This window comes from Callithrix jacchus, chromosome 5, assembly GCF_049354715.1.
Source record: "Callithrix jacchus isolate 240 chromosome 5, calJac240_pri, whole genome shotgun sequence".
Taxonomy (NCBI): domain Eukaryota; kingdom Metazoa; phylum Chordata; class Mammalia; order Primates; family Cebidae; genus Callithrix; species Callithrix jacchus.
The window spans coordinates 27,627,816-27,650,131 of NC_133506.1; the positions used below are offsets into that span (position 1 = coordinate 27,627,816).

General features: G+C 39.2%; 1 protein-coding gene across 30 annotated transcripts in view; it reads right to left on the reverse strand.

Moving 5' to 3' along the window:
- RALGAPA2 (Ral GTPase activating protein catalytic subunit alpha 2) overlaps positions 1–22,316 on the reverse strand; it is a 346,879-nt gene that overhangs the window by 229,646 nt on the left and 94,917 nt on the right. For 28 of the 30 annotated variants that reach the window (XR_013535138.1, XR_013535137.1, XM_078371500.1 and 25 more), the window contains 5 exons: positions 17,751–17,978; positions 10,640–10,807; positions 9,474–9,611; positions 6,201–6,349; positions 1,773–1,884 (listed from right to left, as the gene is read on the reverse strand). Coding sequence is in view for 28 of the 30 variants with exons in the window: in XM_078371500.1 (XP_078227626.1) it covers positions 1,773–1,884; positions 6,201–6,349; positions 9,474–9,611; positions 10,640–10,807; positions 17,751–17,978 (795 nt within the window). In the remaining 2 variants the exon portion in view is untranslated. Of the gene's footprint in view, positions 1–1,772; positions 1,885–6,200; positions 6,350–9,473; positions 9,612–10,639; positions 10,808–17,750; positions 17,979–18,925; positions 19,148–22,316 lie in introns of those variants that run through there. The other 2 variants (XM_078371502.1, XM_054255273.2) reach the window with 1 other exon arrangement.

Below are 22,316 nucleotides of genomic sequence, written 5' to 3' on the forward strand. Positions count from 1 at the left end.
AAACCAACCAAAACCAAACCAAAACAAAACAAACCCCAGAATAGATTCTTGTTTAATTCTGTGACAATTTCTCTAATTCTGACACACAAAACAGATTCAGGGCCAGGCAGTTGGTGGGAATGAGGCCCAAGCACCTGCCAGTGTGAGACTGGCTTCGGCTCATGTCTACTTCGTAACACAGGTCCAGGACGGGGAGCCTGAAAGGGTGCCAACAGTGAGACATTTCGCTGAGACAGCAAAGTGAGCAGTGTCGGTATGTCCAGGCAGGCAGCAAAGCAGTGGTCAGTACCACCCTCCAGGCATCAGCAGAGCAAAGCTGGACACATGCAAAAGAATGTTTAGGGCCACTTCACACATCCAACATACAAGGCAAGGCAATCAGAGTTAAAGCAATTCTAATATTTAGGAGGCCAATTATTTCAATAGCCTCTCATACATTTTTTTTTATCAAGCAAAGAGCATTGAATCATATTAAGTTATTCAAAATTAATAGTTGAGTTCTCTTGTGTTACAATGGCAACACTTAGCTTTAAAAAAATAATTTCTCCTTTTGTTACTTTTACCTACATGTCCCACCTGTATTCTAGGTACGCTTTTAATATATATCCTCTAAAACCACCTTCAGGTCAACTGAGGAGGGAAGTTAGTTTCTCTTCTCTGCAACTATCACCTGTGGAATTATCCAAAGTCAAGTCCACCCACTATACCAATACCTTTATTTAGGTAGAATGTTGCATTTTTCCTGAGCCCTTTCACACTGTTTTCTTTCAGTAATGCTTCAAACCTAAGGTTCCCATGCTCAGGACCCTCTGGCACATCCTCTTCCCCATGCAGCTCACCAGGTATCAGTCTGCTCATGATCTTGACGTGCTCACCACGTGAGATGCAAAAAGCACAGCTGTCTCCTTGGCTCTCTGCTCACACCAAAGACTGGCCCAATCCTCTACCATATCCATATCCGGGACTTCACTTCTACAGTTATCCTCTGTCTCTCCCAGACCATCTTGTCCCCTTCACAGGACCATCCCATTGGTAAGCAAACATACTTTAGTACTACCCACCTTAAACCTCACCCGCTATACATGCCACTGACTTCAGCTAGCTCCCCTTTACCCTCTTTCCACATTAAGAACTCTGCAAAGCCTTCGCTATGCTTGCAACTCCCACTGTCCAGCTCTCATTTTCTTCTCTATCTATTCCAGGTGGGCCTCATCCCCATAGAACATTCTCAACCACTCACCTCTGTCAAAGCCCATGGTCAACTGGCTGCTCTCCTCCTACCCAATACTCATCCCCAGGCACCCAGGATACACATTTCTCCGGTTTTCCTCCTCACTCACTGGCCACCCTTTCTCAGCATCTCTTCCATCACCTGTGGAGATTGTCCTCTCTAGGTAAGCCCATCCTGTGGCTTTAAATACAATTGCCCAACACACTGATGGCTATTAAATTTTTACCCCATTCCCATGCTTCTGTTCATCCTTTACCTCTCCAAATCTACCTGGCCTTCCACCAAGGCCATCAGAGCTTCCTCATTCCTACCACCCTTGAGCAAATCAAAAGAGGATGTAAACTGCAGAGAGGGAGAAAAGTCTAAAAGCCCAGCACTCATTGTAAAGCACAGATCATAACCTTCAGGACAAAGGTAAGAAAGAAAATTTCTAGAAATTTAAATTTAATATTACTCTTAAAATTCTGAAAAATTAAAACTAGTTTGCTATAAAATCTAATTCACTTCTTGGGTTTGCAGTGTTTTAATTAAAAAGACTTACCCTAAATAGTAACCCTGCCAAGCTCTGGGCAAACAAGTTCTTTATTTGTTTATCCTTTGGCTTCTGCATGACAGCTTCTGTTATCCTGAGTAGTATTTGCAACATCTGTTCCCTGGGCCACCCAAAATAAAAGCTCATATTAATAATCACATCTCCAAAGCACTTTATAGATATTAGAAATCTCTTAAGAATTCAGCAACATTGATAATCATATATTACTCAAAACTATTAAAGCCCAGATGCCAATTACATAATGAATATCATATTTTTATCAAAATAAGCTCCCTTATGTTATAACAGTTATAAAAATACGCCTCCCATGTCCACACAAACAGGCAGGATAAAACATATCATTCCAGCCTGATTTTTTCTTCCTGCAAAAAGGGAGGCAAGATTGTCTTCTCCAACTGTGCCTGCACCTTAAAGATACTCAATGAAAACATACTGGAATGTACACAGCACTCTTTAATTTTGCTATAAATTGTTTTATTTAACCCATAAGGTCTCCCTATCTTTGCAACAGGAAATGAACTTGACTTTCTGGTCTTTATTTTGGGGACATATGCAGTCAGTATCTTGGTATGGCGAATGCCACAGTACTCTCACAGGCAGGAGGGGTTTGCATTACAGGACACCTACAGGCACAGTGCTTGTGTCTGGAAGATCCTGACTATGAGCTACAGGGCACAACTGGAACAAATGTCATCACTGCAGCTCAGTTCCAATGTGCCCGCATTTTTGTATTCTCTCACAGGTGGTTTTATGTAAAAGGACTTTGAAGACTATAAAACAGTATAGAGACAACATAACACTGCTAATCACAGTACGTTCTTCAGAACAGCCAAAAGACATTTTCCTTTCTTACACCTAAGTTATATTGCACATATCAGAGTATCTGCTCACTTTTTCTTTCCCTGGATTCCATGAGAACAGAGAACACATTATCTTTCATATGTAAGAGAGGTGCACTTGTTCTCCAAAGGAAATCACTCTGGTTCCTTTCAGGTTTCACATGCTAACCATTCATCTAATCTTTACCACTTTCTCCTTGGCTTTACCGTTCTTCAGTAATAAAACTGAGAATAGGACAAAGTCATCAGATGAGATCTCTAAATCATAGTTTCTGTATACTTTTCTCATATCTCCGCATATCAGAAGAACATTTTCTCTTAACAATATATGATGCTGAACCTAATAAAATTCCTCGTAGTAAAATCACCTGTAGGGATTTCCTCCTCTCTGTAGTGGGTGCCCAGAGTCATCTGGTGGCATACATTCTCACTGCACTCCATGCTACTTGTCTGTGTGTTCCTATTCCCTGCCTATGGATTCTGAAAGCGCAGAAGAGGAAGGGCTATCTTCTGGGCACACATGTATGAAGTAGGACAGTGACTTTGAAGAGCACTGGGAGAAGAAATGGCACAGTGTGAGGAGAGCCTGTTGCTTACCACATTCAGGGTACCCAGGCCCCTGCCGCTGGGGGAAAGGAGGACAGCACCCAGTATCACCACTGCCTATTCATGTTACATGATGCCTAAGACAATGAAAAACAATCCCTTGCATAGAACTAGTTACACACATATCATGAGAATGTGATGAGAACAGCAGACATCATAAATTTCAAGTAAAACCTTGATCATGGCAACTGCTATCAAAAGCTACAAATGTGACCAAGGCCATGACTGACAAAAACACAGTAAGTCGATTTTTGAACCTATGAAAGCTTGGAAAGGCATAAAATTCCCATGCTGAGTTTTCCGGAAAAAAATGAGGGTGGAAAAACTACAGTTTGGAAAACTCTTTCCTAATGGTAGAAAGATTCACAACCCGCCAAAGCTGCCAGTGTTGATAACTACTTGGTCCTTTCTATTTTGTGAAACACTAACTTCTCCGAGAAAACTGCTCAAAGAGTGTATCAAACTTCTGTTAGAGCACATGGAATCAGGCACATGTGCCATCCTTGGGTCCAACACAGGAGTGAGGGTTTTCCTACATTCTTCATTATTTACCTGATCTCTATCTCCTCATACAGGTGACATTCTGACTCATTTACATACCAGTTATTCTCTATTTCAGGACCACTTCTTACAGTTCCCTGGCTACAGCCCTGGTCTCAGCCATCATCATCTATGGCACTCCACTGCATGTTCTCCAGCAGCCAGAGGGGGCCTTTCAGAAATGTAAATTTTATTATGTCATACTCTTGCACATACACAGAGAGGTAGCTGGTGTCCTTTCTTTGGTCTGTAGGGTCCTGAGCAACCTGGCCCTGGCCTTCCCCCTCCAACCCCCATTCTCCCTCTTACTACATCCACTCCACCACACTGTCCATCATCTTGTCCTTCCTTAAACAAGCCACTTTTCTTTTACCTTTTCTCCCATCAGGGCTTTTGCATCTGTTCTTTCTATCAGGAATGCCCTTCCCTTAGACCTCCCCAAGGCTCCTTCTTCCCTTCACTCAGGGCTCTGCTCAGAAAGGCCTTCTCTGACAACTGACAGAAATAACTCCCCCTCCCTCCATGCCAAGCAATCCACACACCCAATTCGGGACTCTTTGCCCTTTCCAGCCTTCACTGTTCTCAGCACTTCGGATTTTCTGAAATTGTTTTCTAGGTTTTTAATGTTTCTCAGTCCTATGAGAATGTAACCTCATAAGGGCAGGGACCTTGTCTACATAGTTCTTGTCTACATAGTTTACCACTATATTCTCATAGTAGAAGCTTGATAGTTATTTATTAGATGGAGGAGAAGAAGGTAAGGAGAGATGGGGAGAAAAGGGAGTGAGGAAGGAAAGGAGGAATGGGAGGCAAGACATTTTCTCGTACTTAAATACACAAGAAAATCTTTTAGAGAAACTGCTCACATTCCTTTCTATGCTCTACTGACCATTTTCCTGTTATTTTCATTGATTTCTATAATTTTTTCTTTTCTATATGTTTACCTAGGTAACTATGAATTAGTAAAAAACAGAATTACTTAATTTTATTTCCTAGAATTTTCACCAAAATAAAAAGATTATCAAAAATATCACTGACAACAGTGGTATATAGAATTCAGGGAGTTTTCAAAGGAAAAGACATTAGAAATAACATTGATAAAACTATATGGTATTGAAGAACAGACATTTCAGTTGAAAGCATACACCAGCATTTCTCATTACTGTCAACATTACTGACAACATTACTGATGTGGAATTTAACTTTGTTTACATTATATTGTGCATCACTGCTGTACTTCCAGTTTTAACAACTGCTTAACTTGGCAAATAGTGCCAAGTCAGAAGTCTGGGAAAGATGACAGAATCCACATCATAGTATCATTTTGATGGCTGTGGTTTCTTGGTTTTGTGAACTTTCTGCACACCAGGATTCTTGAGCCCACCCTTCCGTCATCTTTGAAGAAAAAGAATTGGACTTGGTGGTCTGCAGTTCCTTTCAGATCAGACCTGCATCGCGTCCATGGTTTCCCACCAACTGCAGACACTTTCCAAAGCCCCTTTCCTGCTGACTCAAGGACCTCCAGAATATAGGCGTGGGCAAAGGACCCCTCTGGTTTCAGGTAGGGAAGGTGCCACTGGTCTGCAGGGCCTCCAAGGACCGGCAGCCAAGGCAGAAGATCACCCAGGGGGATGCTGACTACAGCCGGGTGGGCAGCTTGACTGCTCAAGGGCAGTAGTAGAACAAGAGGGAACACGCAAAGGACAGGCTTGAGAAGCATTTTAAAGGCAGAAGTGAGGCTGATGACACACGAGGAGAAGAGGAAGGAATGGTAAGTGACTCTGAGGCTTTCTGGTCTGCTGAGCATACTGAAAGTACCTCATCAGATGGAGTAATGTGATTACTTTCAAATAAGAGAAGAGCAGGAAAAAAAATCTAATGCATTGTTTACCTGTAGGGACATAATAAATAAAAACACCGAACAAAAACGAAGATAAAAAGAACAACATTTGTAGTTTTAATGACAGGAACATATTTTTGACTGCACTATGTATTTAGTATCTGATAATATAACATTTAAAAGAATTGTTTTTCCAAAATGAATCTAAAACATCAAGTCTGAAGCAATAAAAATCAGATGACAGCATTTCAGGGCAATTAACATTCTCCTGAGCTTATGATGAATATTAGAAACACCAGTTACTGCTTTTCCATAAAACTATGTTTGATGAAAGTTTAAAATGGAGAAATCCAGTATTAAGCAAAATAACTGCTTACTGTTCAAGAATATTTTTAAAAACAATAATGAAAATAATTGACCTATCCAAGTACTGGGCAACTACCTCCTTCATAATTCACAGAAACTGTTACAAAAGACATTTTATTGTTGACTTTGTAAAACCATTAAATAAATGAACTCCTTAACATTTTAATTATGTTGAAAAACAAAAACATCTGTTTTACAATACTAATTAATTTGATATAAACTTACCATGTCTTTTTATTCATCGTAAGCTCCATTATTATGCGCCTAAAAATAATCAAAACAGCTTTACAAGCATCAACTTGTTCTTTCAAGAGCACAGGAACTTCAGCACACGGTTCCAACAAAAAGACGTTTGCAGAGTTCGTCAAAAATACCTTAAAATCAACAATTTTACATTAGAAAACATAACCTAACATATACATTTAAATAAATTTTGCTTAAAGATGATTTTAATTTCACTCTACCAAGGAAACCAACTTTGAGTTGTTTCCAAAAGACTCTATTTCAATAAGGCAAGTGGTACCAACACATAAAGTCACAATAAGGCAAAAATAATTCATTAAGATAAGTGATATCAAAACATACTCAAAATTTTTTTTAGGTCACCCTTTAAAATCATTTAAATACTGAGACACCTGAAAAGCCTCTTCCTAGGGGAAAAAATCACTATTACATATTAGTATTGCAAGTACAGAAATTTTATGAATCAGAAAAGCTTCTGAATGCTTCTTTTCAACAATTCCTCAAAAACAACAACAACAAATGAGGGAAAAAACTAGGCTCATTGCATCTGAGTGAAAACTTTAGGGGGGGAAATGGGAGAAGAGGATAGATGGCCAGACAGTGATTAGACACAACTATGTGACTCCTATTGAGTCTCCCAGTGCATGAACTCCTTGCTGACAGAAGCATGGACAGCACCACTCAACAGGGGTAAGAACCTCAAGGAGCCGTGGTGTGTTCAGAAACAGAAGAAGCCATCCACATCACACGCCTTCCAGGAGCCTTTTTTTTTTTAAATATGAAAGATAGATTATGCAGTAGCAAACAAAATCTAAGTGAATTCTTAAGGTTAAAAACTGAGATTTCAAAAACAATTCAGATAATCACTCAGCTACTCTACCCTCTGTCCAGACCTTTCAGATACAAGTTCACTGTTCTCTACCATCAGGGATATCTTAGCAGAAAAACATGAGAAGCACTGATCCAGGATATCATACACTATCACTGTTTAGAACCACTACAGCAAAATAATGGTGCGTTACCATTTACACAGATGACACGTGTGCCCCATCATCTGCAGATATTCTGAGCTGTCAATCTGGTATGAGGACAGACCTACTCTCTCTACCTAGAGGTATCTTTCCTTTTATGTCTCCTTTGTGTTCAATAGCACAAATTCAAAGGATGAAGGAGCTTCTCTAGCTCATTTGCAAATAAAATTCTTTAAAGTGTTGTATCAAAATAAATGTAAAATCTGACCAAATTAAAATTAACATCAAAAGTCAAATGGGTGAACTAAGATATTAACAGACTTTAAAGTTAGCTTATGTAAGATTAAAAGGTATAATGTCCCAATTTTCTAAGAAAAATCACTAAATAAGCTCTATAATATAGTTGATGATGGTGATAACACCAGTCGTGAAGAATTTACTAGCCTTCAAGTAAGAAAAACAGAAACACACAGCTTTTTGATTACAGCAGTTTTAGTGTCATTGTAGTGGTTGTTTTGAAAGAAGTATACCACACATGATAGATGGCAACACAGATCCTTTTAATTCAATATGTGACTTCTTGAATGTGAATTTAAAATTTTTGCACTTTCTCATGAAAGGAGTCTTTATATACTTTTACTTTTTACAAAACATGAAAATGCCAACTACATGAGTATTTCTTATTAATGTGCTCATATCAGTTAAGGTAAAAATAAACTAAATTAATATTTCCAGACTGCACTTGTCAAAAGCATCTGGGACACAGTGGGAAAAAAAGAAAGAAAACTACTATCTTATCAAACCTCCATTTGGCCTCCTTTTCTTAATAAACAAAGCAAAAGACCAAAGTATTAGACACCAGAACAAAACCAACTGCTTAAATCCAAAGTAAATATCTTTTTAACTGTAGCACTACATATAATAAAATTGAGACTGTTTTTTCTCAGTTCAGCCAAGGACAGTAAGTTCTCATTTAATGTCATCAAGACATTGTTGGAAATGGTGACATTAAGCAAAATATAACAAAACCATTTTTTTTCTTATGAACATTATGACAAATTATGTTGAATCAAACCATGTTACTCAAAGACCCGTTGTACTCATTTCATTTAAAGTCGTCATTTCCAAGAACCCATTGTTGACATTAGTGAAGACTTACTGTAAACGTAACTCATCCTTTCAGAAAATAAATAGCAAGCTCTTTTGAACCTAGGAGATCACTGGCACCTGCAACCACCACATGCTGGTAATGGAGATCCCTTTAGCTAAGGAACGGAGCTACTGAAGGACAAAGGGCAAGGACTCCTCCAAGTGTTTCTCTGATGGGGACACAGGTCATATTTATGAGCTGCTCCAAAGGTCTTTAAAGATGCACAAGTAAAATCATGTCAATTTTTTTAAGTTAACTTCAAAATTATTTGTAGGTTTTCAATGAAAAGTGAGAAACTCATGAGCATAAGTTATACTGCTAATTCACTTGAAAACAAAAAGGACACATATCAAGAAACAGATGACAGAAAAGAGAAACATTTATGTCATTCCCAGACTTTCCCCAGACCCCACACCTGGCCTCTACATGGGAGGCCTAAGTGACACAGCTACAAACGTGGATGAAGGGTGGTGGGAGAGGAGGCAGTGAGCAGGGAATGAGAGGCACCCTGTATTTTCACTTATACTGCTAGCAACCTTCAAGCTACATGAGACCTGAGGAAAAACTTCCCAATTCCCATTTTTAAGGTAAAATCTTGACCTCTGGGGAGATTAAGTAATGATCCAAAGTTGCTCTTTCAAATGTTCCCAAATAGTGTCAGTTCTATTTCACATATTCATTCTAATACCTAAAAACTACATCAGTCACTGTTCTTCATAAACACAGGCAATTTTAACAGGAATATTACTTATAAGATTTTACAGTCGCCAAGCTTGTCTTGCAAATTAGAGCCCAAATAACTAACTACCCATGTGTGTTCAGAAGATAATTTTAAGATTTAAATCTCAGTTATTTCACATTCACTATATAATAATCTCTCTCAAAAAAACTACAACCAGTTCTTATGTGTTCTCTGACAAGAAAAACGTTTTTGTAAATTGTGGATAGGAATTAGAAAGAAAACTGAGAATAAGAATTTAATAGCTAATTAAACTGCTGTTTATTGTTTACTGACAGATGGCTACAAATACTACCATACTTTATATGACATTATCCCCAATAAACAAAATGTTCAAAATGGCTTCAGCTGCAGGGGGAGGAGGGGTCTTCATGTCCTGGCCAGCCACATAATACCTGCAACAAAGCCTGGACGCCAGCTTTCACATTTGTATTCTCCTCCTCTGTCACACATCCTCTGCTCATTGCACTTGTGAAGGAATATGTGCGGCCCCAGCTGGAAGATCGTTTATGACCAGAACTTTCAGACGAGGCCTTCAGAAGATAATGATCCATTAACAGAGTGGAAGATGCACATGTTTAACTTACATTTAATTATAAGCATAATTAAATATATGAACCAATTTATATTTAGTTTGCATAATTAATTCCTTAAACTCACCAGGATTCACATGAAAATAGGTTCTAGGAGCTAGAGTGCTTCGCACTCAACCATCAACACCTAAAATAGTGCTCAGCACTTAGTATGTGCTGAAAGAATGAGTTGTGTTTGTCCAATAATTGAGTGAGCATGGAATAGAGACCTCTAAAATGAGTGATTAAGTAATTTGCTTACCTGTTCATTTAGATCTCATGATAGGTATTAAAATGATTTCTCCAATATTGAAAATTTTTAATTATGGAATTAACAGATATTTTAAAGTGATATGCCTCTAGTGAAAAACGTTAAAACATTTTAATTAATTTCATAATGGTATGTCAGAAATATAAATATCACTTGAGTTTCTTTTGTTTCAGGAAGATGTTCTATTCTGTCGTTTTGGATTTATCCAGCCTATAGCTTTATCTAACACAGACAGTGGCCCCTCCAGGAGGCCAGCATTCAGCGAGGCTTACAGGGGAGGGACACTGCTATTTGGTTAGTCCTTTCACAGGGGTAATACCCAGCTACTTCTGGTACAGGCCACTGCACAGGAAAAGTCTGCTTAGTTTCTCCTAATGATATTTATTTAAACAAGTCAAGGAGAAGGCAGTGATTTTTTCAGTCTCACAGACATGTAAAATTTGACGGCTTATTAAACAACTCTCCTGTGACAATGATGACGAAACAAAGATGGAACATGCAGATGGCCCAGGCTTGAGCTGCAGGAGATGACTGCCAATCTAGAATGGGAGTACAAAAGCTACTCTCTAAGGTACATCCTCACAGAACTCAGAAGCATAAGATGGGATAAAAAAGAGATTCACCTGCCTTTGTCCCATTGACAAGACTCTTGACTGAGCAGGTATTCTTTACTAAAATACATTTACCCTCAACTCAAAAGACAAGTGAAAAAAATTACCTCCTTGCTATCAGTCTCGGAAAATCCTAATTTTTCAGCATCTTCTTGGGCAACATCTTTTTTATCTGGCTCCTCCATGAACACAGGTTTGTCCTGGAGAATCCACTTTCTGTACACTTGAACTACTTTCCTTGTTACAGCTATCTCACAGGAAGGCAACAAAAATGCCTGAAAGGAAAAGAGAAAACCCTCTTTAACTACACTCAAACTCAGACCAGTGTAAGGCAGCATCATGGACATTTCCAACGACCATCACCAATTTCACTTTCCTGCGGAACATATAGCTTGTAAACACCGTAAACTCTACACAGGGACATATATCTTTGTGCACACCAAACTTACCTGCAGAAACAAAGACATTCTAAGAGAACCCCAAAAAATGGCCATTAAAAATAACTTTTATAGGCCGGGCATGGTGGCTTAAGCCTGTAATCCTAACACTTTGGGAGACCAAGGTGGGGCAGATCATCTAAGGTCAGGAGTTCGAAACCAGCCTAGCCAATATGGTGAAACCTCGCCTCTACTAAAAATACAAAAATTAGTTGGGCGTGGTGACATGCACCTGTAATCCCAGCTACTCAGGAGGCTGAGGCAAGAGAATCACTCGAACCTGGGAGGTGGAGGTTGCAGTGAGCTGAGATCATACCACTGCACTCCAGCCTGGTCAACAGAGCAAGACTCCATCTCAAAAAAGAAAACAATAACTTTTATATTCTGAATAATTTTTCTACAAATATAACCAAATCATACCTATAGAAATATTTTAATTGGCTACAAAACAAAATTATAATGCACAACTTGGAACTTTTCCCAACAAATCAGAAATAGGTTAGAAGGGACATACTTGTACAGCCAGTGGCAAATAATTGTGCCCGTCTCTTCTCAGCTCCATGTTCACTGATGTCAGGGTGTTGGCCTGAATCAGCCATGGTGGGAGTGGTTCTACCACAGAAGTCAGCAACTGTTACAAATCAAGAGTTTGCTTCTTTTTTTCCCCTTTTCTTTGTCTTTGTCCTTCTTCCTTTCCCTTCCTTCCTTCCTTTTTTGTTATTATTTTTTTGAGAAACATGTATCAGGTCACATTTATCAGGTTACTAGTGAGTTTGGCTCAATGTTAACAAGAACCTCTGGCCAAGTTGTAGCATAATGCATATTTATAAGAACTTTTTAACATTAAGGAATTCTCTTACACATCTCCACACAACAATTTTGATTTAATGTGAGAAGATTCCAAAAATGTTAAAGAATTTAAAGGAGAAATGCATTAGCCTTTTGCTTATCAATTTTAAGGACTATTTCTATAGTCAAGGAGAATAAGAAAAAAAGGTACCCCATATTCAGATGCTGTAATGTCACAGATTAGGATATTGAGGCTTACAGCACCAGATATATTCTTCCAAGTGTACAAAGTTAGCCACAAATCCAGGTCTTGGTCTGAAGTTGCTGGGACTTGTTTTAATACTGCTCTTCAGGTTCACGCCACAGGATCCAGTTACAGGCAGTACTCACTTTAACAAGGGTTCATGCAATATATCAATGTCAAGATAATGGTGGTATCAAAAGCCTAAGTAATGGGATTTTAAAATAAAATAACTCAAAAATGCAGCATATATGGGTTGGACAGAATGAACATAGCTGAAGAGAAAACTGGAAGAAAAATCAGAAGAAAATATCTAGAATGAACTATGAAGAGATGAAAGAATGGATAAATCGGAAGAGAGGATGACAGAGAGAAAATACAATGAAAATATTATGAATGATTGGAGATGCAGAAAAAAAGGAAAAAAAGATGGGGGGAAGAAACAATAGTTGAAGAAAGAGTGGCTGATAATTTAGCCAAAATGAGTAAATATATCAATCCCTGGATATAAGAGTCACAAAGAAAAACAAGGATAAATATGAAGCATATTACAGGTAAAACTGCTGAAAACCAAAGATAATCAGAAAAATCTGAAAAGCAGCCAGAAGAAAAAGACACATTTCTTCCAAAAGAGCAACCACATGGCTTTCCATGACTTGTCAAAGAAATCATGGAAGTCAAGAAATAATGGAACAAAAGATTCATGTGCAGAGGGCTGCCAATGTAGACTCTGACACCCAGAAATAAAACACATCTAAAATGAAAGCAAACTACAGACATTTTCAGATGAGAAAATTTGTTACCAAGAAACCTGAGCTGAGGGAAATATTAAACGTATTCTTCAGATAGAAGGGAAATTTCCCCCGTTCAGAGATTTGGGAAGCAATAAAATACAATGCAAAGAGAATGTAGGCCGGCTGTGGTGGCACATGACTGTAATTCCAGCACTTTGGGAGGCTAAGGTGGTGGATCATGAGGTCAGGAGATCGAGGCCACCCTGACTAACATGGTGAAAACCCTCTCTACTAAAAATACAAAAAATTATCTGAGCATGGTGGCATGTGCCTATAGTCCCAGCTACTTGGGATGCTTGGCAGGAGAATAGTTTGAACCCAGGAGGCGGAGGTTGCAGTGAGCTGAGATCACACCACTGCACTCCAGCCTGGCTTACAGAGCCAGACTCCACCTCAAAAAAAAAAAAGAGAGAGAGAGAGAGAGAAAATGTGGATAAATCTAAATGAAAAAAACATATATATGAAAAAAAGAATAAAACTCGATGAAACAAACTTTATAGTGTTTCTGAAAGGAATAATATCTATGTATTATTTATTCATAATAAACTGAGGAGTAAATGGAGCTAACATGTATGCTGAGGGTAAGAGTTAGAATTAATGCTAGCTTTTAAGCTAGGAATGCATGCGGTAACTATTAAAGTAAGTACAAATGACTGAAACTACTCATTTGAGAAGAAAAATGGGATATTAAAAACAATGAACTTGAAGATCCAATACAACTAGAAAGTAAGAAGACAGCAGACTTAAACCTAATAGCAATTGCTATGTTAACTGTAATGAATAATCATCCAATCAAAAGACTAAGATTGGATTTAAAAATCTATTTAAAAGACTGAGCTACAATTTATAAGAAGACATCTAAAACATATGGATGGGGGAGGCTGAAAGTAAAGAGTAAGCAAAAGATAGACCTTACAAACACTAGCCAAAAGAAAATTGGTAGAGCTATATTAAAAATAGACAAGACAGACTTTGTGCCTCTCCACCCAAAACGAGATGAATACAGAAACTTAATGACAGCACTCAATTCAAAGGAACATGAAATAATTCTAAATCTGTGCTGCAACTAATAATTTTGCCAAAAATATAGCAAAACCTGATAGGCTTTCAAACAAAAATAGACAAATCCACAGTCAGAGTAGGATACTCTCCAAAAGTGTTAGAACAGTAAGCAAAAAAATAATGTAGCCAGAAGAGACACGAGCACTGATCAGACCTTCTCACCACATCCTCCAGGTCTCAATCTCTCACAGCTCTCACCTCTCCATCTCTCTGAGGTGCATTCAGGACCATTTCTTCAGATTTGTCATCCAGCTCAATCTCTCCTCAGCTGCATCTAATCTATTATTAAACTGACCCATTTAGGTTTTCTTTTAATATTCCAGTTATTACCTGCTTTTTTTAAATGTCTGGAAGTTCTATTTTCTTCCTAATCTGCATTCATCATCTATTTTGGTGTCTTTTATTTCTTTGTTTCTTTAAATATATTAAACCTATTTCTTCTAAAGTCTCAGTTACATAACTGAAGTCCTTGTGAGATTTTCCCGTTTCTTCTGATTTTTATGTCTAGAAAAGTTTTGACTTACAAATTCCCAAGTGGAAAAAAGTGACCCAAGACCATTATACCCAGCTAAGCTGCTGTTCATACATAAAGGCAAAAGAAAAACCTTCCCCATCATAAAAGGACTTAAGGTATAAGCATTCCAGGACATCTTCCTGAAAACATTCAATGACAAAACAAGGCCAAGCAAGAAAAGTAAGTTCTTTAGAACTATAGAACAGGAGGAACAAATCTTTGTAAATACAGAAGCAAGACTAAACAACTCTGCTCATTAGGATTTGAAATCAACTGCCAATGATGGTACATTTATAACATAAATGTATAATATAGTAAAATTAGCAAATAGAGGGGCCTAAAGAAAATACATGGCTGCTAATTTCTTTGTATTTCATGGTAGGAAACCCATAGTGCTATCTAAAATTACCACATGTAGTTCAAAGTGATTCCAACACCTCGATGTTGTTATAATCTTTTTAAGTTTAGACAAATCTTTCAGCAATTAATATTTCTTATGGTAAAGGAATATTCACTGGATTTCAACAATTCCTTCCGTTTACTTTTATTGTCTGTCCTTCTGTTAAATTCAAGTAAAATTCAGAATTTTCATTAAGAATGAATGAATAGGTTGGGCGTGGTGGCTCACGCCTGTAATCCCAACACTTTGGGAGGCCAAGGCGGGTGGATCACGAGGTCAAGAGATCAAGACCATCCTGGTCAACATGGTGAAACCCCGTCTCTACTGAAAATACAAAAATTAGCTGGGTGTGGCAGCACACACCGGTAGTCCTAGCTACTTGGGAGGTTGAGGCAGGAGAATTGCTTGACCCAGGAGGTAGAGGTTGCAGTAAGCTGAGATTACACCACTGCACTCCAGCCTGGCACCTGGTGACAGAATGAGACTCTGTCTCAAAATAAAAAAAAAAAAGAAAGAATGAATAAAGAATTAAGGATTCCATTGTCATAGTTACTCTGTCAGTCCCTATCCCCACCCCAAGGCACTTTTCCATACCCCCCCTTGCGTCAGTCAGCCTTAATATCAACTGACTTCTATCTGGTTGCACCTTCACATGTACAACAGGAGCATAAATATGACAACATTAATGTCGGGAATGGGGTAGATTTTAAAATCATGGACTATTATTTAAAAAAAATTTTTTGGCAGCATGATGTGTGCAGTATTACCTAGAAAGGGATGATACAGAAGAAGGGGTGCTTCATGGACAGGGCTGCTAACCACAGTCAAAGGAAATGGAGAAGAAAGGAGTGAGCAAAGCTCCTGTGTGACTTGCCCAGTGACTGTCACAGGAGGAGAAGGAGATGGGGAACCTAGGAGCATTAAAATTAAGATGCAGACATGAATACAGGTCCCTTTGAACAATCAGTCAAGTCAGGAGGAGAAGCTGCTATTAGGGGGAAAATGAGCCAGGCTTTGTCCTTGTTATCAGTAAGATACTACGGGAATATCAGATTTGATGGCAGGTGGGCATTTTAAAAGGTAAGTGTAGGAGGCACCCAGTGCCAGTTTGTCTACATTGTTCAGTGAAAATGTAGACAAGACACTGAGAGTCTATAACTGGTTTACCCAGTCATTCTGCCTGAATTTTGCTGTGTGACTAGTGAGGTCTAAAAGACCTCTCTGTAAACCTGTGCCCTGTCTTCCCTGAGACAGGTATCTTACCCGCATGTTGGTGAATCATGGTCCTAAGGGGGCACTTTTCTGTGCAACAGAGGGAGGGCCCTCAAAGCTACGCTCAGGTGTACCCGGCCTCCATAGTGTTACACTGCGCTTTCCAGCTCCTGGTGTTGGGTATCCTCTGCCAGTAACAAATCTTTCATGAGTATAAAAAAAATTTTTTTAATGAAATAAATATTTTTATCTACAAATGAGGTCCAGACAAAAGGCCTGATTGGGAGCCATATGCCACAGTGGTTGCTGGCATTGGATGGGCAGTAAAGGCCCCAAAGAGGCAAGTGTAGAGTTACAGAAGAGACTAGAGCCCTGAATTTTGGTTAACACCTATAATCTGGGATGAAACAAAGAGGGGCCAAGACATGAAACAGAAGACACAAGGAGTGAGAAGAACCAAGTCAATGCCGGCCCACAGAACAGGAAAAAATATTTAAGAGGAATTTTCATTGCAGACTAAACAAACATTTTCTCAAGTGAAATTTTTTTCTTCATTAAAATGAAAATATGTAAAATCTCTACACTGCTATGGATTAGGTTGGAACTTTCATGATTGGTTGATTTTTTTGTAATGAAAGTCCCAGAAGTGAGAGGGTCAATCATTCACTGTATCAAAACTTGTCTCACCATAAGAAGTTCTCTGTGGTGCATTCCCGTCATTCATATGTACAGGATTGTTCCTCTCCTCCTCACCTACAAATGGACTCTGCCATTCAAGGGATTAACCTACTTTTCAGGTGTATGGACGAAAACAACTATTCCCCCTCATATACACATACCCACAAATAGGCCACATTCCTTGTTTTCAAGAGCACCAGTACCTAGAATCAAGTGGCACTGACCACATGCCACACTCTAGAGCTGTGGGAGCTCTGCTTGCTGTGTTGAAGGCTAGTGCCGAGTTTCTCCACAGCAGCACAACTGACAACATTGAACCAGATAGTTCTTTGTCATGGTGGAAGTGGAGGCCGTTCTGGGCACTGCAGGACATTTAACGACACCCCTGGCTGCGACCCGATAAGATGCCAGTAGCACTTCCTCCCCAGTGGTGATGACCAAAACTGTCTCCAGACACTGCTAATGTCCCCTAGGGAGTAGCCTCAACCCCAGTTGCAAACCTCTGATGCCACTCATGACTGCTAACTGTAGCCTGGGCTTCTAACTGCTCCTGTCTCCTTCCTTTGCTCACACCTCTTTTCTTGTCTTGGTCTCTGCTTTCTTTCCTTTTATTCCCTTTGCCACCTTTTTCTGCTGTGCCATAAGTACTTCTATCATACTGTGTGTGCCACAGGCCTCTGCAGTTTTTGCAGAAACCACCAGCTCCTCAGAGAGCTCCCTGAGGCTCTGGGAACAAGACTGGACTCTTCTTTGCTATGTTCATTTGTTGCTGGGTATTCAGGAGTGGCTTTCTTCCTGCCTACCTCCAGGTTTACTTTGTTATAAAAACATGAAAGTATTTGTCTCATGATTTTGCTCAAGTATAGAATTTTCCCTCCTTGTATAAATATTTTTCAACAACAAAATTTTAAAATCACAACAATGCACACAAATTAAAAGATTACAGGGATCATTCTTTATTATTCAGTTCTGTAATGTAACCTAACTCATCAATTCTATCTGTTGGAATGTTATGAGTAAAAGAACACAAAGAAAAATCTCTTCCATTTCAAGAACTTGTAACACAGGCGCCCATGCACACACACACTAACCTGGCGAAATACTTCATTCACAAAGTTGACATAACCTCGTGTTGACAAGAGAATCCGCTGCACCATTTCATACACTGTTTGGTGCTCTTCTTCAATGCTACAGAGGCTGGAGTTGCTGAGTCTTCGGTCCGACAGGGTGCTGCTGTTAGAATGGCTTTTGTCCTGCTCTGGGGGCCCACCACTATCCAGTTCAGGCGCTCTCTCCTGCACAGCACCACCACCAACAGTCTGGAAGAAAGTCAGCACACTTCTCAATGATGCTCACCCCGACTCAAGAACACCAGGCAAAACTTCAGTCTTGCCTTGTTCTAAGTAACTCTGGTTACTATCATTGTGCACAGGGTACAGCACACCAAAACCAGCAGCTGCTTGAAGCACAACAGGCTCCAGAGCCTGTACTTACCAACTTTCTAACTAACCAACAAATCCCTCCCAACTCAGCTATTTTAAGAGGAAAACTACTAAGTTATTTCAGAAAGAAGGACTGTGAAATTTTCCCAACCTAAAAGGTTTCATTTGCATTGTAAAACCACAGAATACATTAATGTGCAGACACATTTGTATTATCATCACATCAGGTCTCTACACCTCAGCATTTGCTCCTATGGTCACAGAGATTTGAAAATTCAGGGGATATCCTGCAGCAACAATGCTAGAATGCATCATTTCATTCATATGACTAAGCGGCACCTTGACAGCAGAGTATGAAGATCTTTAAGGGGTATTTTATCAGAAGAATGCTGATCTGAGTTTTATCCTCAGAATCTTTAGGTCAAACGTAAATAAATATTTACAAAATTTTAAATATTTAAAAGACTTTAGATGTGCAAAGAAATAAAGTAATTCATGCAATCACTCACAAAGCTTAACACTGATTTCTGCTCTCGTATCCACAGAGAATTAAAGGTTTCCTCCAAACAAAATATACATATAATTTTGCTTCATCTTTACAAACTCCATTATTACTTCCAAGTGTCAAAAATATACAGCCCAAATACAACTAAAATTTTACCCACTGTGAATATTTTTTACAAGAAGAGATAAGCCACGAATAGAACAAAACAGTAATTTCAGTAACTATCAAGGGACAGTTTGAAAACAAAACAGATATCCAATAGTAATCTCTAGGAATAATTAATGGAAGATTATACTTGTAATAATTTTTCTCTTCATACCTTAGTTACTAAGCCCATGTGGCTTATCAGAGGCACTGTCACACTGTGAGATATGCTTGCCTGTGGAAATTATTTCATCTTTTTGACGGATCCACTATCTTCCACAGGAAAATAAAACTTTATTCATTTTGAAGCTTCAGTAGGAATGACCCAAGGATGAGTATGGTACAGAAAGAAGAGGCCCAAACTAGTCTGAAGAGACTTGCTTCTCCACATTCCTAACTGTAAGGCAAGCCACGTGAGTCACTTGGATTTCACATATACACATACATGTATATTAATCTGCAGGACACAGGCGCTAAATTAGGTCTAAAGTCTCTTATGACTCAATAACCTGTGACTTTTTGACCCATAACTCCCATTTTCCCCACAAACTAAAAAGAATAAAACAATATGCACATATATAGCAAATTAAAGATGACCACAAATTCATTGACATTCCTTCCACAGAGGTGAGGCCCAAGTCCCCTCCCTTTCATCTACATGGACTGTATGACTGCTTTACCCAATAGAATAGCGTGGAAGAGACCTGTGCCAATATCAGGCCCAGGCCCAAGAGGCTGACAGTTAACAATTCCCATCTCTTGAAACATTTCACTCTTGGAGCCCTGAGCAGGCAAACAAGAAGTCCAACTATCTTGTTAGCAAGAAAACAGAACATGAAGTCCCACATGATCCCAGCTTTCCAACTGCCCCCACCAAGTAGCAGGCATGTGAATGAAGTCATCCTGGACCTTACAGACCTACCAGCATTGGTGGGCTGAATAATGACTTCCCCAAGGATGTCCATGTCCTAATCCCCAGAACCTGTGAATGTGTTACCTTCCATGGCAAGAGAGACTTAGCAGATGTGATTAAGTTAAAGATGTTGGGACAGAAAGATTATTTTGGATTATCCAAATGGTCCCAATATAATCCAAGGATCCTTATAATAAGAGGATGGCAGGAGGATAATAGACAAAGAAGGCTAAGTGACAGTGGGAACTGGGAGAAAAGGTGGTATGACGCAGGGCCACAGCCAAGGTGCAAGTGGCTTCTAGAAGCTGGACATGTCAAGAACACACGATTCTCCCCCAGAACCTCAAGAAGCACAGATCTGCCAATAACTTTATTTCAGATCTCTGACTTCCACAACTATAAGATAATAAATTTGTACTGTTTCAAGACATTAAGTTCGTGAGAATCTGCAACAGTGGCAATAAGAAACTAATATAACAACTTACTTTGAGGTATAGTGGCAGTCTCTACAATGGTAGTGGCCATTTCTAGGGACAGCCATCTGCAGGGTATGACAGCACAGAGGGCACAAATGGCTGTCAGCCCAGCACTCATTCCTCCTCTCTACCAGAACCTCATTCCTCTGTGTGCCTCCTCCCATGCACCCCAACTGACTTGCAAGAAGCTGACCCCATCCACAGTACTAGGGAAACAACTTGTTTTGTAGAGGCCAATCACAACATCTCAGGGCCCACTCACACATCCAGCTTTAAGTGAAATCAGTTCCTTGTTACGTTCCGGGGGAGAGAGGTAACCCAACTTTTTCCACTCAGACAAAAGGAAAGGGCTTTATATTTCTGGATCGCCTTTAAATGTGAACAAGAAAGGCAGTGCCCCAGCTGTTGGTGGCCATCTTACAATCAAGGGGGAAGCTGCTGCAGACAAAGCTCCCACAGGGAAAGGGCAGAACAGAGAGGACAAGACCACAGAGAACTGGGGAGAACATGTGAGTGAACCATATTCTCTGTGAGCCTCACCACGTGCTTCTTTTTAGTAAGATTAAAGTATTTCTTTTATGTTTAAGACAGTCTGAGCTGTGTTCCTTTTTCCATGAGGATGACAGAACCATCCTAATTGTTCCTAAGTTCCAACCTTTAAGATAATTAAAAAACTAAATAGTAGAAGTAGATGACTCACAACTGTGAAGAGTCAACTAAAAGAAAAAATCAGAATCCAGAAGCACTGGTTAATTTGCTGCTCTTTCAACTTCTCATCATCCAAATGTACTTTTCAAGATTGAGCTACTTATTTTCAATAAATACAGGTGATGGTTTTCTGATCTTTTAAACTAGAAAGGAAAGGTTACACCCCTTAATTAAGACTTTTTTGAACTGAGTGATAATCACTTACGAAGTGATGTAAAATTTACCAAAGAGCATGACTGAGTTTCTTACAAAATATTTCATATAGATTTTTGTCTGCCTGATAAGCAAAGAAAGGTATCTCATCCTGGTTCAGAACTAACTGCATTTCCATGACTGCTGGAGAAAGCAGGGGTCCCTGCAGTCCGTCTTCTATGAGCTGCCCTTTCATCTCCTTTGTCCATTTTTCAGTGGGGTTGTCTTCCTATCAGTCCATATGCACTCTTTATATAGCAGAGATATTAACTCTTTTAACAGTCATGACATTATCTCATAGTCTGTTGATGGGATTTGGCCTTATGTTGTCTTTTGACGTAAAAATCTTTCTCTTTTTTTTCTTAATAAAGTCAAACCTCATTTTTTCCATGGCTACTGCGTTTTATTTCTTTTCTTTTCTTTCTTATGGAATCTCACTCTGTTGCCAAAACTGGAATGCACTGGTGCAATCTCCACTCACCGCAACCATCACCTCCCAGGTTCAAGTGATTCTCCTGCCTCAGCTTCCCAGGTAGCTGGGATTACAGGTGCTTGCCACCATGACTGGCTAATCTTTGTATTTTTTGTAGAGATGGGTTTCACCATGTTGGCCAGGCTGGTCTTGAATTCCTGACTTCAAGTAATCTGCCCATCACAGCCTCCCAAAGTGCTGGGATTACAGGAGTGAGCCACTGCACCCAGCCTACTTTGTCTTATTTCTACTAAGGTAGTCTAACACTTCCCAAATTTAGGCACTTCCCTGGATTTTCCCTTCTGTTACATTTCTTCATTATTTTGTTTTTATTGGACACCTTAAGTCAATCTGACATTTGCTTTGGTATGTTGTAAGGGGCAAGGTTCTAGCCAATTATGCCAACACCATTAATTAATGACTATTTCTTCTGACCATGACTGACATTCTGTGGGGGGATGTGTATGTATGTGAAGGAGACAGAAAAAGAGATTGCAGGGTTGCCAATTTGATTAGATGTTCAACACTAATCTCAGTCTCATTCCTTTGACATAACCTGTTTGGAAACCTATACTACTGTCTCTAAATTCCTGAAAATCAGTCTGTTTAGGTTTGTGCCTTGATAATTTTTCCTGGGACTCAAAGACCCTTTAAGTTTGAGGCATGTATTTTTCCTTCTTTTTTTTTCAGTTCAGACAAACTCTTATTATTATTTGTTCAATTATCCTCATTCTCTTCTTCTGCCCACCTAGTATTTGCAAGATAGGGACCTGTACTTAGGTCTTGTCTACTAATTTCTGATTTC